The 15651-nt window shown below is 39.7% G+C and overlaps 1 protein-coding gene across 19 annotated transcripts in view; it reads right to left on the reverse strand.

Moving 5' to 3' along the window:
- fam49bb (family with sequence similarity 49 member Bb) overlaps positions 1-15651 on the reverse strand; it is a 165629-nt gene that overhangs the window by 56444 nt on the left and 93534 nt on the right. For all 19 annotated transcript variants that reach the window (XM_067982006.1, XM_067982005.1, XM_067981994.1 and 16 more), the window contains one exon: positions 6891-6926. Coding sequence is in view for 1 of the 19 variants with exons in the window: in XM_067981986.1 (XP_067838087.1) it covers positions 6891-6926 (36 nt within the window). In the remaining 18 variants the exon portion in view is untranslated. The remainder of the gene's footprint in view (positions 1-6890; positions 6927-15651) is intronic.

The raw sequence follows: 15651 nt of genomic DNA on the forward strand, positions 1-15651 counted from the left end.
CCTTCTCACAACTGTAATTGATTCTTTAACCAATAATGCTACCCCCCACCCCTCCTTTTTTTAATCACCCACTCTATCCTGCCTGAAAAATCTATGTCCAGGGATATTGAGCTGCTAATTATCCCCCTCTTTAAGCCAGGTTTCCATTATAGCATTGATATCATGCTGCCATGTGTCTATCTGTGCCCTTAGCTCATCTGCTTTGTTTGTAATACTCCTTGCATTGAAGTATATCCCCTTTAACCCAGTCAAATTCCTGTGCTGAACACTATCTAACATTTGCTTCTTTTGCCTTTCTGAGTCGCTAACTACATCACTGATTGCTTTTCTACTTCCTGTTTCCTGGTGTGACTTTGTCCTATCTGTACCTGCCCTTTGGTTCCCATCCCCCTGCCATACTAGTTTAAACCCTCCCCAACAGAACTAGCAAATGCGAGGATATTGGTCCCGGTTCTGCTTGGGTGTAACCCGTCCAGGTCCCGCCTGTCCCAGAATCGGTCCCAATGCCTCAGGAATTTAAACCCCTCCCTCCTACACCATCTCTCAAGCCACGCATTCATCTGGTCTGTTCTCCTATTTCTGCTCTCGCTAGCACGTGACACGGGGAGTAATCCTGAGATTACTACCTTAGAGGTCCTGCTTTTTAATTTATTTCCTAACTCCCTATATTCTGCTTGCAGGACCTCATCCCTCTTTTTTTACCGATGTCATTGGTACAGATATGGACCACGACCTCTGGCTGTTCACCTTCCCCCTTCAGAATGTCCTGCAGCCACTCCATGACATCCTTGACCCTAGCACCAGGGAGGCAACATACCATCCTGGAGTCACATCTGACTTACAACTCTTACTGCTGCTTTAAATAAAGTACTTTAAATGGAGTAATTGCTAAGTCACACAGACCAGAAAAGGTCCCAGATTCAAATCAGTCTTTGCTGGGTTAGCTGATCTCAGCTACAGTCACCGTATGAGTGTTACAATTGGCCCCAGTATCCAGGGTTAGGGAAAGGAAAATTGGCTATGGCTTCTACTCCTGATCACTATCCTCTCTGTGGATGTCAGGTGAGGACAAGGGTCAGATGCGATAGTGGCATAGAAAAATAGCCTACCAACATCCATTGTTTGGGTTTATGAATAAAGAATGGTCATTTGGGCAAGATACTGAAAGCTGCCTGCCAACTGTGAAACCATAACCAACAAGGATTTATTGCCTTCAGGAGAGGAGAAAAGAAAATTCACACCAAGAGAAGGAAGAGGTACTTCAGTAGAGCATATAAAAAGGACTTTTCAGGAACCGGTTATAGACTTGAAATTCAAGCGTTAAGAAAAACAAACTAAAACGGTTACATTACAAATGACAAGATTACCAGAACATTCAGTCAAGTGATGTGTACTGCATTCCATAAAGCATCCTCAAGTATTTCTATTAAAAGCAATGCTTACTGCAATCAAGAGGATTTTTTTTCAAAAAGATATCTATGTGTTTTTTTCTTGGTGGATTTTTCTGCATATCATGAGCACACATGAACAGGCATTCAGAAAATGATTCTTCTTTTAAAAAAATATGGTCACTAAATGAAGGAGGAAGACACTGATGCATACATTTACATAAACAATCTGTGGCGAACAGATCAGCCTATCTTTCGAACCACAGATGTTACATTTTGCACATGGCTGCCCAAGGCAAAATTTTCCATAACTTTTTCCTTAAATTTCCTCAAGCATATGCAGTAGGCCCAGAAAAAAAAACACAGGTCTAAAATCGCATAATCTCGGACATTAAACTACTTCATTTCTTACCAACTAAGAAATCATTTTTTTAAAATTCTGATTACAAAACTTTTTTGAATGGCTATTAAAGCTAGTTGTCTTTGAGAACCTGATATTCCAGCCAAGTGAGGAATCTTCTTTGTACTTATACTGTAGATTTTTACAAACGCTGAGAGAGGAAATGAGCGAGGATCGTGGTGAAAAACTTGGGGTGGGATTTGTGTGGACAGTTGAGAATGAGGATTTTAAAAGAGAAGCGAGAGGGGTAGAATAAGGCGAGGTGCTCAAAAGGAGGAGAAGGTGCCAGAGGAGTAGGGGGACAGACCAAGGTGATATTTGGTGATAAGGGCCACACCGCTACCACGGCGATTTGGGTGGTGTAGGTGATGGAAAGTATAGCCAGGCGGGAGGCTTCAGTACGGGGAAAGGTGTCATCATCCATAAACCAAGTTTCTGTCAAGACCATGACATTAATGCAATTATTAACAATAAGGTGATGGATGGCAATGGCCTTGTTTGCAAATGAACAGATATTCTAGAGGAAGATGTGAAGAGGGGCTTTGATTGTTGATCCACTGGCAGAGTCAACGCTGTCAGTGGTGTTTGGGGCAGGAAAGATATTGGCAAAATTAGCCCCCTATTAGCGAGCTGGGTGGGATGGTTAGTGAGAGAGCAGGATGGGGCAGCTGGGATTGCAGCTAGTAAGGAGCAGCAACGAATGTCTTGGATGGGCCCTTCGGAAAATGCAAAGAGAGGCACAGAGGGAAGCAGTGGGCTCATCCAAGGAGGAGTCAAGCCTGGGACGATGACAGGAGAGTAGGAAGCTAGAGGAATTGCCGGGGCCAAGTACCCGAGAGGGGAGATGTGAAAGGTTATGACTGGATAACAAGAGGGGAAGGAGACAGGGTAGAAGAGCCCAAGAGCGGTAAAGAGAAGAGAAAGAAAAAGGGAGACAGAAGCAATGGGATCAGGACCAAGCATCAGCCAAAATTTGCATGCAAATGGATGCAGAGGAAATTCAGGCAATAGGCATGGCAAAGATTAGGATAGATATGTCTTGGTTGTAAATGGAAAATAGAGAGTAGATAAGAGAGTCCAAAGTTAAAGTTCAGAGGTCCAATGGTGGGATGAAGTTGACTTGTAGATAGGGTGGAGTCAGCTTGGAGCACCCACAAAATGACCAGGTTCGGAGATAGGTGTGGAGGGCACGTGAGTCCTGGAACTGTTCGAGGGACAGTGGGTGCACATTGCTCGAGGTTTGCCCATGGAAAATGGAGAGTCTAGGTTTAATGTTGTTTATTTGATACCTTATTAGTGAGGTGGTTTGAGGCAGTAATACATAATTAATTGGCTACAAAAGAGGTGTGATTAGCTGTTCTCTGATTGGCAGCTCCACCCCCCACCCCCACCGTTCCATGTTAGTTGGGCTATTGTGTAAATTAAGCTAAGCACAAAGGGGTGGGTAGTGCAGGGATTCCTCGTGACGTGTGTAGTAAGAGATACATGAACCATCAGCGATCCTCAGCGTATCAACACTGACATGAAGTGTCATAAATTTGAATCTCTGGACCAGAGGATCTCTATGCTCTGCAGCAATTGGCCTCACTCTACAGCATCAAAGAGGAGGAAGAGTTTCTGGATCATACTCTCTGGAATGTGGACACCCAAAAGGCAGTGTTAGATAGTTCAGGAAACAGGGATAGTGTAGAAAGAGAAGTGAATGATCATCCACTGAGGCTGCAGAAAGACACAGGATCATAGGTGCAGGGAAACAAAGTTACTGGAATTGGCAATATCCATATGGGTAGAGTTAACAAAGATAAAGTGAAATGTTGCAATTCTTGGTGTGCATTACAGCCCACCAAACAGTGGAGATCTGCAGACAGAAAAAGATATGCAAGTACAAGAGGACAATAATGTTTGTATGATTTTAACTATCCCAAGATAGATTGGTGTACAGGTAATGCATATGGTCAAGGTGAGGAATGCCGCTTAGATTGTTTTCTAGAGCTGTATGTTTCTAGTCTAACAAGAAGCATAGCTTGATTTAATTCTGGGAATTTAAGTGATCAAATAACTGGTTGCGTGAGTAGGGTTCAATCTAAGAACAGAAAAGGATAATGAAGAGTTAAATATTAGGGTGCGGGACTGGAATAAGGCACATTCAGCAAAATAAAAAGGGGATCTAGCCCAAATTAAATAGCCAGAGAAGTTAGCAAACATGTAGACATATCAGCAGTGGGAAATCTTCAAATATGAGATGCACAGAGTACCCAAATAAATATACTCCTATCTGGTGAAAAGTGGGTGCAAAGTATAGAGATCCATGGACAAATTGAGAGATTAAAACTAAACAAACTTTTAAAAGAAAGTTTTATGATAAACTTAGGGCTGATAATGCTAAAGAATATCATATGAATATAGAAGGTATAGTAGGGAAGTGAAAAATGAGATTAGAAATACTAAAAATGGAATATGAAAACAGAGTAATTGATAATATTAAAGGAAATTTTAGGGAATTTTATAAGCATCTATAAAATAGGTAGAGAGCATAGGACCAGAGGAAAGAAGGAAATTTCTAATTTTTGTGGAAGAATGTATGGTGGATATTAAATAACTATTTTGTATTTTTTGCAAATGGCAGTGGAAGCGAGAACATAGGTATACTGGAGGAGGACCTGGAAAGACTATTTCCTCTGGTTTGGTAGTCAGTGACAAGAGGTTAACAACTTAAAATTGGCACTAAGAGTGAGGAGAGGGGTTAAGAAAAATATCTTTACACAGAGGTTTGTTGGAACATAGAATGTTTTGCCATAGGGAGTGGTTGAGGCAGAGACCATTACATCTTTTAAGGGAAAATTGGATAAATATTTGAAGCAGAAGATGATACAGGGATGTGGGGAGAGTGTGTGGCAGTGCGATTAGTTTTGGTTTGCTCTAGCAAAAAGCCAGCACAGACACGATAGGCCGAATTGCCGCCTTCTGTGGCGTAAACTTCTATGGTTCTGTGATAGCGTCACAAAACAAGAAACGGAAATGTTGGGAGACTGTTGCAATTTGATGTAGCACAAACTATTTTACACGAATATAAAATTGTTGCTTTCTCCATTCTGAAGTGTATTTTAGTAACACTCAAATCCTCTGATCACCTGGCATTTTGACCAAATTTCACAGTAAAAGGGTTCCAAAGCATATGTAATAAGACCAACGAACCTCAAGGAGGAACTTTATTGGTCTAAACTGAATCAACAATTTCAGAATCTATTGAAATTTAGATGCATCCATTTGTTTTGCAAGATTTAGTTATTTGCATCCCCTTGCACATGTGCAACATTATCCAATCACATACATGGCAGAATGCTAACAGTAAGCAGCTCCTTAACGGATGGCATTTTTCCTTACAACTTCAGTAAAATACAGGTGGATGTGTTGCCTATTCATCTGCTTTCTCTGGGTACTTACTTTTAATTTGGGTAAGAGAATGAATACATAATTTTCTTTTGGTCTAGGTTTGGGGAGGTGGGGCGGGTAATATCTACATTTCTTGGCTATTTAGTTTGGGGTGGGAGGAGGCAAGAATAGATGTGTCTCCTTTTTCTGCTTTATTTGGGGGGGGGGGGGGGGGGCCGAGGTGTGTCTTCATATTCCCTGGCTATGTAGCTTGGGAAGAAGGAAACATTTGTATGTGCTTCTCTTCAGCCTCAAATTGCATAGAGCAAAGAGGAACAGGAGATGTGCACATTTTCATAAATGGCCAGAAAGCATTTCAAGTTTCCTGGTGGTTGGCATTCAAGACATTTGGCAATTTAACAGATTTCCTCACTCATACAACTGGTCTCGCTATTTAAACTTCAGATCTAGCTAATCCAAACTTTGTACCCTCAACACATTTTGTAATGACATCCTGAATCTCAATGTGTTTTTTTTATTATTTCTTCATGAATGTGGGCAACACTGGCAAAGCCTCATTTATTTCCCCTCCCTAGTTGCCGAGAGATAGTGGTGGGCCGTCTTCTTGAACCACTGCAGTCCTTGTAGTGATGGTGCTCCCACAATGGTGTTATGTAGGGTATTCCACGATTTTGACCCAGTAGCCATGATTGAACGATGATATTGTCCAAGTCAGGATGTGTATGACTAGGAGGGGAATTTGCAGGTGATGATGCTATTAATTATATTGGGTGACACTGTCAACAAGTTTCTTAAAACATTAAGGGCAATTAGGGATGGGCAATAAATGCTGGCCTTGCCAGCGACGACCACATCCCATGAATGAATTAAAAAGTTGAGTTTCTCAAATACTTCTTTTAAAAAAAGACTAAGAATAAAAATACTCACCTAGTTTATTTTTACATTTTCTAATCATATGAAAAGAGTTTTCCCAGTAAATACATAAGAACATAAGAAATAGGATCAGGAGTAGGCCATACAGCCCCTCAAGCCTGCTCTGCCATTCAATAAGATTTCATGAAATATAGGCCCATTGCATAGTGCATTGTTAAGTTGAATACATTGCTGGTTATGCGAGTTCCATTTTTCTCCCCCATTTGTCTAACTCAGAAATAGTCGACATTCTAATATGCTACAAGTGGTTATTGAAGATCAATTGCTAAAAATGCTCTTTTTTTGATTGGAAAGGGACGGGGGGGGGGGGGGAGGGGGGAGGGTAGGAGAAAGAGTAGTGTCAAATAACCCTCTCAATGAACCATCTTATTTCAACACTGCAGGCCCAGGGACAGTGGAGGGAAAGAATCAAATTTCTGCTTTGAGGTTCAAATATAAAAATATCATGCATAGTAAACATGTAATTTTAACTTTCAACTGACATACAATCCATTATTTTTAATCAAAGATACTGTGACTACCTGTACAGTCTGGTCACAAGTACTCTTGTTTATTGGAAAAATTCTTCCCTATTTCTCAGTAAAACCTAATGTCATCACATAGGCTGCATTTACATGCTTTACGGAAGGCTTAAGAAATATTTATAATAATTATTGACGTGCAGTTTCCCCATTATTGCTGATGTTTTATGCTAATAAGCAGCACCAGCCTTTAATTTCTTTTGGGATCATATACAACTTAGAATAATTTTTTTTTTTTAAAAACACAGCACTTACCTACAACTTTTGCTGCTTTATCTGTTGACTCCCAGTCTGGAATTATAAAAAACAGGCAGTGTTATTTCAGTTTGCACGTTCACGTCTGCAATTTTGCAAATCAAATAATTTATGCGGTTCCTTCATATTCCTAAACACAAGCATTATTATTTGCTGGTCTAGACCTCAATAATCTTTAATTTAGGTTACTGCAGCATATTATTTCAGTGTTCAAACATTACTGTCCATTTCTCACTTCAAATTCCCTTTTCTTTTTCAACCTTCACACCATACACTATTGAACAAGAGGCAGACAACCACTTACTCTTGGGTATCCCCCTTCCCTTCGCCTATTATTGGCAGCCGTGCCTTCAGCCGCCGAGGCCCCACGCTCTGGAATTCCCTCCTTAAACTCCTCCACCTACCTGTCTCTTAAGACCTTTGGCCGCCAGGTTTATGAAGAAGCGTAGCAATTTTTTTTATACCTTTAGACTTGTATGTCATTGTGCACAGAGTATTACTTTCGTTTTATATATCTGGCAATTTAAATTTTGGCAATTGTTCTACAGAAACACCTCAGCAACTGAAGAAAACCTCCATTCAGTTAAAATAAATAGTCTGTCTTTTCCCAATTGGTGTGCTGCCAGATACACTCTCCTCTGCTTTTCCAATCCGTTATCTACCTGCTGCCACTCTCACAATGAGAACATATTATGGAATGCTACTGTGAGGAAGGAATATCCTTGCCGCTTCTGTGAAAGAGATTGCTCTATTCTCACAGCAAGAAACAGAGTGGTCTATGGAGCAGCCAGAATAGCTCCCCCCCACCCCTCCCCCGGTACAGTATTCCCTGACACACTTCCCTTCCAAAACCAACAGCACAGAGGCACTTCAATGTTTTATATAAAGCAGAGGAATGGAGGAAGGGATTCAACATCTAATGAAAGGAAGGAAGTGTGACTGTGCTGCTAGGCAAGGCTTTCAGGAGGTACAGGCAGATACAGGCAGAAATAGGAGCAGGAGTAGGCCATACGGCCCCTTGAGCCCATTCAATAAGATCATGGCTGATCATCTACCTCAACTCTACTTTCCCGCCCAATCTCCATATCCCTTAGTGTCCAAAAACTTATTTTTCTCAGCCTTGAATACACTCAACGACTGAGCACCAACTGCCCTCTTGGGTAGAGAATTTCAAAGATTCAGAACACTCTGAGTGAAGAAATTCCTCCTCATCTCTGTTCTAAATGGCCGACCACTTGTCATGGGACTATGACCCCTAGTTCTAAACTCTCCAGCCAGAGGAAACAGCCTCTCAGCATCCACCCTGTCAAGCCCCCTCAGAATTTTATACGTTTCAATGAGATCACCTCTCATTCTTCTAAACGCCAGAGAGTATAGGCCCATTCTACTCAATCTCTCCTCATAGGACAACTCTCTCATCCCAGGAGTCAATTTAGAGAACCTTCATTGCACCCCCTCCAAGACAAGTATATCCTTCCTTAGGTAAGGACACCAAAACTGTACACAGTACTCCAGGTATGGTCTCACCAGAGCCCTATATAATTGCAGCAAGACCTCCATACTCTTACACTCTAATCTGCTTGCAATAAAGGCGAACATACCATTTGCCTTCCTAATTGCCTGCTGTACCTGCATGTTAACTTTTTGTGATTCATGTACAAGAACACCCATGTCCCTCTGATTACCAACATTTCCTAGTCTCTCACCTTTTAAAAAATATTCTGCTTTTTTATTCTTCCTACCAAAGTAGATAGCCTCACATTTCCTCACATTACAGTCCATCTACCACCTTCTCGCCCACTCACTTAACCTATCTATATCCCTTTGCATCTTCCTCACAGCTTACTTTCCCACCTAGCTTGGTATCGTCAGCAAACTTGGATACATTACATTTGATCCCCTCACCTAAGTCATTGATATATATTGTTAACAGCTGAGGCCCAAGCACCGGTCTTTGCAGCACCACACAGCCTGCCAACGCAAAAATGATCCATTTATTCCTACAAATTACAAACCCCAAAACAGGTGAAAAATTGTGACTTGTTAAAATAAAGCAAAGCAAGCTAAATACTGTTTACTATTATACAAGTATTATATATTAGAGATCTTTCTTCAGTCAATATTATCAGCCCACCAATCCGACTCCTGCCTCAGCTTGAGTACAGCGACGGTTGTTTAAGCACTCTTTCTACTCTTCACTATTCTGGGTGTGAACGTTTCAGATTAAAGGAATGACATACTAGGCCCCATTCCACAGTTCCATCATTAAATACCCTTCCCCTAATGAATGCCTGACCTTTTCAGCCATCAATATAGGGTTTTAGACAAGAAAACAAAGTTACACCAAGAATTACACTGAGCAATAATGGAGTGAAAATAGAAAATACAAAGCTAATGAAGGTGGTAGACTCCAAAGCTCAACAAGACAAGGATTTGAATATATTTGGGAACTGGGTAGAAAGATGGCAGATGAAATTCAATGTAGAGAAATGCAAAGTGCTTCACATGGGGACAAAAAAAATCCAGAAAGGGACTATTCCTTAAATGGAAAGAAAATAATGTGCATGGAAAATGAAAACGAATGGGGGTATATTACAGGTGTCATCTGTGGCTCAGTTGGTAGCACTCTCGCCTCCGAGTCAGAAGGTTATGAGTTCAAATCCCACTCCAGAGACTCGAGCACATTTTCTAAGCTGACACTTCAGTGCAGTATTGAGGGAGTGCTGCACTGTTGGATGTGCCGTCTTTCGGATGAGACGTTAAATGAAGGCCCTGTCTGCAGGTAGACATAAAAGATCCCATGGCACTAATCAAAGATCAGTGAAGTTCGCCCCAGTGTCCCAGTCAATATTTATTCCTCAACCAATCATCACAAACAGATTATCTGGTCATTATCACACTGTGGGTCCTTGCTGTGTACAAATTGGCTGCCTTGTTTCCCACATCACAACAGTGACTACACGTCAAAAATTGCTTTATTGGATGTAAAGCACTTTGGGACATCCTGAGGTCACGAGAGGAGCTATATGAATGCAAGTTCTTTCTTTCTTTCAATAAACTGAAACTATCGTAACAATGTGCTCGGTGGCAGTGAGTAAAGCAAATCAGATGTTGGGATCAAGGTCAATATTGATCTGAAATAGTGAGGTAATCCTGCCACTTTATAAATCATTGGTGCGACCACACATAGAATACAGTGTACTGGTTGTTGCAATATACAAAGGATATTGCAGCTATTCAAAAGGATACAGAAGAGAGCAGCCAGAATGATTGAGGGGAGGGAAGGATTGGATTATGAGGAGTGATTATGTAATTTGGGCATGTTCTCACTAGAAAAAGAGAAGTTTGAGAGGTGATGTGATTGCTGTTTTTAGGATTTTAAAAGGACTAGATAATGTAGACCATGACAAGCTACTTCACTTTGTTCAGAAGAACCAGAGGACACGGCCTGCGCTCGAAGGGGGATAAATTCAAATCTGCGGAAACAATATTTCTGTGAGCGAGTGGCCAATCCATGGAATAGGCTCCATAGGAGGATGGTGGAAGCAGTTAGCATTTATTAATTCAAATGCAAATTAGATAGATTTTGTTTTGAAAATAACATTTTTCAATTAAGAACGAGTAATTTGAGACACGACACACAGTAAGCGTAGATAACTTGGATGGAACAGGTGACTTTCGATGTATGGTTTCCAAAGCTCTCCACCACTGGAGTTTTCCTAGTGTCATGTCTGGGTCTGTTGTAGAATTGACAGAGATTGATTGCTATGATTAGTCAACAATTGAACTGTCATTGTATCATGCGACTACCAGGATGGTAGAAGGCGAACTAGATTGACAATGGTCTTATATCGTCTAGAAATTCCGATGTTCCTATGTAAAATCATGGATATTTTTTCTCAAATTAATTTGCAGGGTTCAAATGCTGTCCATATAGGTACATATACCTTAAGCCCCAGAAGATGATGTTACACAAGACTATGTTTGAATACTAAAGGTTTAAACGAATTGGGAAAAAAATTTAAATAGACAATGATATCGGCTCATTTACTTGCAGAGGTAAGGCTGAAGGTGATTCTTCCTAGTTCTGCTGATTTGTAACTTAGTTCTGGGCAGATATTAAGTTACAGTTTAAGATTTCAGAGTAACTACTTTTTCTTTTATATATTATACATATTGCAGCAAATCAACTTTTTTTTTCACATAAACTTAATTTCCTGCAGCACAATATAAACACTTGAGGGCAGTGCAGCACATTAGTGCTCAAAGTTTCCACTGTAGTACAGGAATATACAAAATCCATATCCACCATTTCTCAAGGCAAAATTATGATCTGAGCAAAGCTCAGTCGCCACCTCAAGGGCATGTTATAACCAGTCTAGATAGAGACCTGGAAAGTAGGTTGGCCTAGCTGCCTCCACATTCATAGAATATGTTTCCCATTGTACAGGGTAGCAAATATTGTAGATAGGGAGCTTTATGCTGCTCTGTGCTGATCTTTTTCATGCTGACTTGTTTTGTGTAGGCATCTGAAATATGTGCAGTCAACTTGCCTGACACTATCTGCAGAATGTGTAGGGCATCAATTGTTTTCGTTAGAATGGGTACTTTTACCAATTTTCCTTTGAACTGCACAACAACAGCAGGTTAACTCCAGTTACCCTCAACGGAATTTTCCAAATATCCTGCGGTTAATCAAATGTGTACACACACACACACACACACACACACACACACACACCTTGGACCAGACTACTACGTAGCAGTGAAACCATTATTATTATTGGGTAGTAATAATCTACCATTAATATACAGCTGATCTATGGTGACACAAATGTAAACTCATTGTTCGAACCTTGTTTATGCAATTTATAAAATTCCAGGCCACAGGAAAGATTGCAAAATTGAGGAGGGAGGGGGTGGAGAAGGAGATGGACTATATTCCTTATTTTCAATTTTCAGATGCTATTGGAATCAATAAAGGGCAAGGACGTAAAATTAAGAATTGGTATATTCTATCTTGCTTGGGATTATAAAAGTTGATTGAGGGGGCAACAGATTTATTTGATCAGACTCAGGTACTTAAAATGAATATGACCAGTACCAAGCACCATACCATTGTTTCCCAGAATGGCACCAACTTCAAATGGATGTAAAGATTCCACCCTACTATTCGGAGAGGCGGAGAGAGTTCTTCTGGTGTCTTGCCAACATTCTTGCCTCAATCAACCTCACCAAAAACACTCATTCATTCGTTAGTTTGTTTGCTATCTGTGGGATCTCCCTGTATGCACACTGGCTGCTGCTTTTGCCTACATAATAAGTACGAATCAATTGGTTGTAAAGTATTTTGGAACATCCTGAAGATGTAATATAAATGATGTAGATATAATATAAATGCAATATAAGTTATTGTAATATAAATGCAATATAATCATATAAATGATGTAGATGTAATATAAATGCAAGCTTTTTTTCTTTATTTAATCCAGGTTAGTATAGCATGGACTTAATTAGATAAAATGTGCCCACATTAATTATATACTGAGTCAATCATAACCCTTTATGAAAGTGGTGATGAGGAAGTTGAGGGATCAGTCTATACTTATTTTATGCAATAAGTATCAACCATGATTTACTGTTTACCAAGAACAAACAACACCTAAGTTGCTGAGTTAAAGCCACTAATAAAAATTGTTGCCAAAGGAAAAAGGTTTGAGCAGTGATTTTATATAATTTAGTTTTAACATTAAACATCCTTCCTGAAGTGTGGTGCCCAGAATTGTACACAATACTCCAGCAGCTGAGGCCTAGTCAGTGATTTGTAAAGGTTTAGCATGACTTCCCTGTTCTTGTATTCAATGCCCCTATTTACAAAGCCAAGTATCCCATACGCTTTCTTAATTGCCTTATCAACTCGCCCTGCCACCTTCAAAGATTTGTGAATATGCACCCCCAGGCCCCCCTGCTCTTGCACCCCACTCATTTAGATTATATTGCCTCTCCATGTTGTTCCTCCCAAAGTGCGTCACTTCACACTTACCCGCATTAAATTGCATCTGCCATCTGTCTGTCCATTTCACCAGTCTGTCTATGTCCTCCTGAAGTCTGCTACTGTCCTCTTCACTATTTATTACATTGCCACATTTTGCATCATCCACAAACTTCAAAATTGCATTCCCTATACCCAAGTTCAGGTAATTTATATATAAGAAAAGCCCCACTGCATACTTCTCTTCAGTCAGAAAAACATCTGTTCACCACTACTCTCTGCCTCCTATCCCTTAACCAATTACGTACCCAAGTTACCAACCTCCCTTTAATTCCGTGTGCTTCTGTTTTCCAAATAAGTCTGTTATGTGGTACTTTATCAAATACCTTTTGAAAGTCATAATTGAATGATATGTATATGAATGCACAAAGCATTTGAAACAAAGCTGGAGTGTCAGGAGGATTGATAACTATAGAAGAATATGATATAGTAGCTATAATGGAAGCATGGTTTGAGTTTGGACAGGACTGGGAACATAATATTTCTGGTGGGGTGGCAGTATTAATAAAGGATCCTATCACATCACTGGAATGCAAGCAAGTTCTAGGTGGTTGCACTGAGACAGAATCCATGTGGACAGAGTTAAAGAATAGGAAGCAAATGGTACAATTCATTACAGGCTACCGAACAGTGAAGGTCAGACAGAGGAAGCGATCACTTATAGACAGCTGAAGGAGATATGCAAGAACAAAACAATAAAATTGGGCGATTTTAACTATCTCCAGATAGACTGGGATAAAGATAAAGATAAAGATAATGTACGTGGTCAAGGTGGGAAACACCTTTTGATATGTTTGTTGGACAAGAAACATACCAACCTGCTCCCCAGTCCAACAAGGAAAGCAGCATTTGTTGATTTGGTTCAGAGAGGTGAAGTGGGGTCAGGTTCAGTGTGAAAATAGAAAGGATAATGAAGTGTCAAAGATATTGGTGCTGGGCCAAACAAAGGCAAAGTTCACTGAGATAAACATGGATCCGGCCCAAATTAACTGGGCAGAAAAGTTAGCAAACAGGACAACTGATCAGCATTAGGAATCTTCAAATATGAGATGCATGGAATACAAGGCAAAAGGGAATAGAGTTCCATGGATAAATAGAGATATTAAAACTAAACTGACTTAACAGGGAAGCATATTATAAAACTAGGGCCATTACTGAAGAAAATAATAAGGAATATAGAAAGGCTTGTAAGGATATTTATAAACCTTTTAAGCAAAAAGAAAATATAGAAAGGATAGGACTACTTAGGGATGAAGGGGAAATCCAGTTGTGGTGTATGAAAGTATGGCGGAAATATTAAATAAATATTTTGCACCAATTTTTTTTAATTAAGGAAGTGAAAATGAAAATGAAAATGAAGGTGTCCTAGAGGAGGATTTAAAACAATTGTTAGAGATAACTGTAAAAAAAATGAACTTGTTCACAAAAAAAAAATCAAGGTGGGTAGACAACTAGGCTCCTGATGAGATAACATCCCAGGCTATTGAAGGAAGTCAGAGGAGATAGCAGAGCCCTGATCACAATTTTTCAATCATTCTTAAATATGCAAATGATGCCACAGGGCTGGAGGGTAGCCAATGTAACACCTCTGTTCAAGAAGGGAAAGGAGGATAATCCGGTAACTATAAACTGGTTAGTCTAACGTCAGTTGTGTACAAACTTTTAGAATCCATAATTCGATCAAATTGTTAAATCATTTAGGAGAGGTATGGGATAATTAAGGACAACCACCATGGATGTTAAAGGAAAGCTGGATTAAGTAAATTTGGTAATTTCTTTTGAGGTGGTCAATGGATAGATCAATGTAGAAGTAGTGTAAATGGATTTTCACAAGGGATTTGATAATATGTCTCATAGGAAGCTCGTCAAAGATTCAGCTATATAAAAGGAAATGCAGCAACATGAATAGAAAGTTGGTTTGCAGACAGGAAACAATGAGTTAGGGTAAATGGATGTTGCATGGATTAACATCTTGGAGGTTTTGCCCATGATAATTCACCTCCCTCAGAAGACTGAGTAAAGTTCAGGATAGGACAAAAGTTGTAAGAATTTTTTTTCTTTTGATTTTCTCTCATTTTATACTTCTGTGTTATGAAAGTTCATATCTTTCAAATCCATGCTGAGTTTTTATGCACTAAAGTCTTCCACCACCTCTTAGCAATCCCTGTGAAATTTCCAATAGAGGTCAAGCTCAGAGATTTAAGTCTCTGCACATAAGAGTTATCTTCTTATACATACATATCTACTAACCACAAATACTGCATTACTTCAGCTAAGTTAACAATTTCAATTACTTCAGTCAATAATTTAGCCTCTTTCAGCAAGGGTCATTTTACAATGTTAATTGAGTGTTTATCGCAGCACTATGAAATGCAGTGGCACTCACTGCATAATAGCACAATGCCACAATGACCTCCTGACCTCTAAACCTGGATGGCCAGTAGTTTTTCTCGTATAATATCAGAATGTTTACTAGATCTCATCTAAACCAGCAGTATTCCTTTAAATGAAGTAATAAGTCACAAATACATCAAATCTCTCTCCCTCTTTCCCGTTAAGTGATGAAATAAACTGGCACCTGCAACTTCAAATTTACAGCAGCACATATAAAAATAAAATGTTTTGACATTTAGGTTGTTTTCAAAACCGAAATATGAGGAGCACTCACAAATAAATTAATTTAAGAAACAAACAATCAGATGCTGCAAT

This window comes from Heptranchias perlo, chromosome 3, assembly GCF_035084215.1.
Source record: "Heptranchias perlo isolate sHepPer1 chromosome 3, sHepPer1.hap1, whole genome shotgun sequence".
Lineage (NCBI taxonomy): Eukaryota > Metazoa > Chordata > Chondrichthyes > Hexanchiformes > Hexanchidae > Heptranchias > Heptranchias perlo.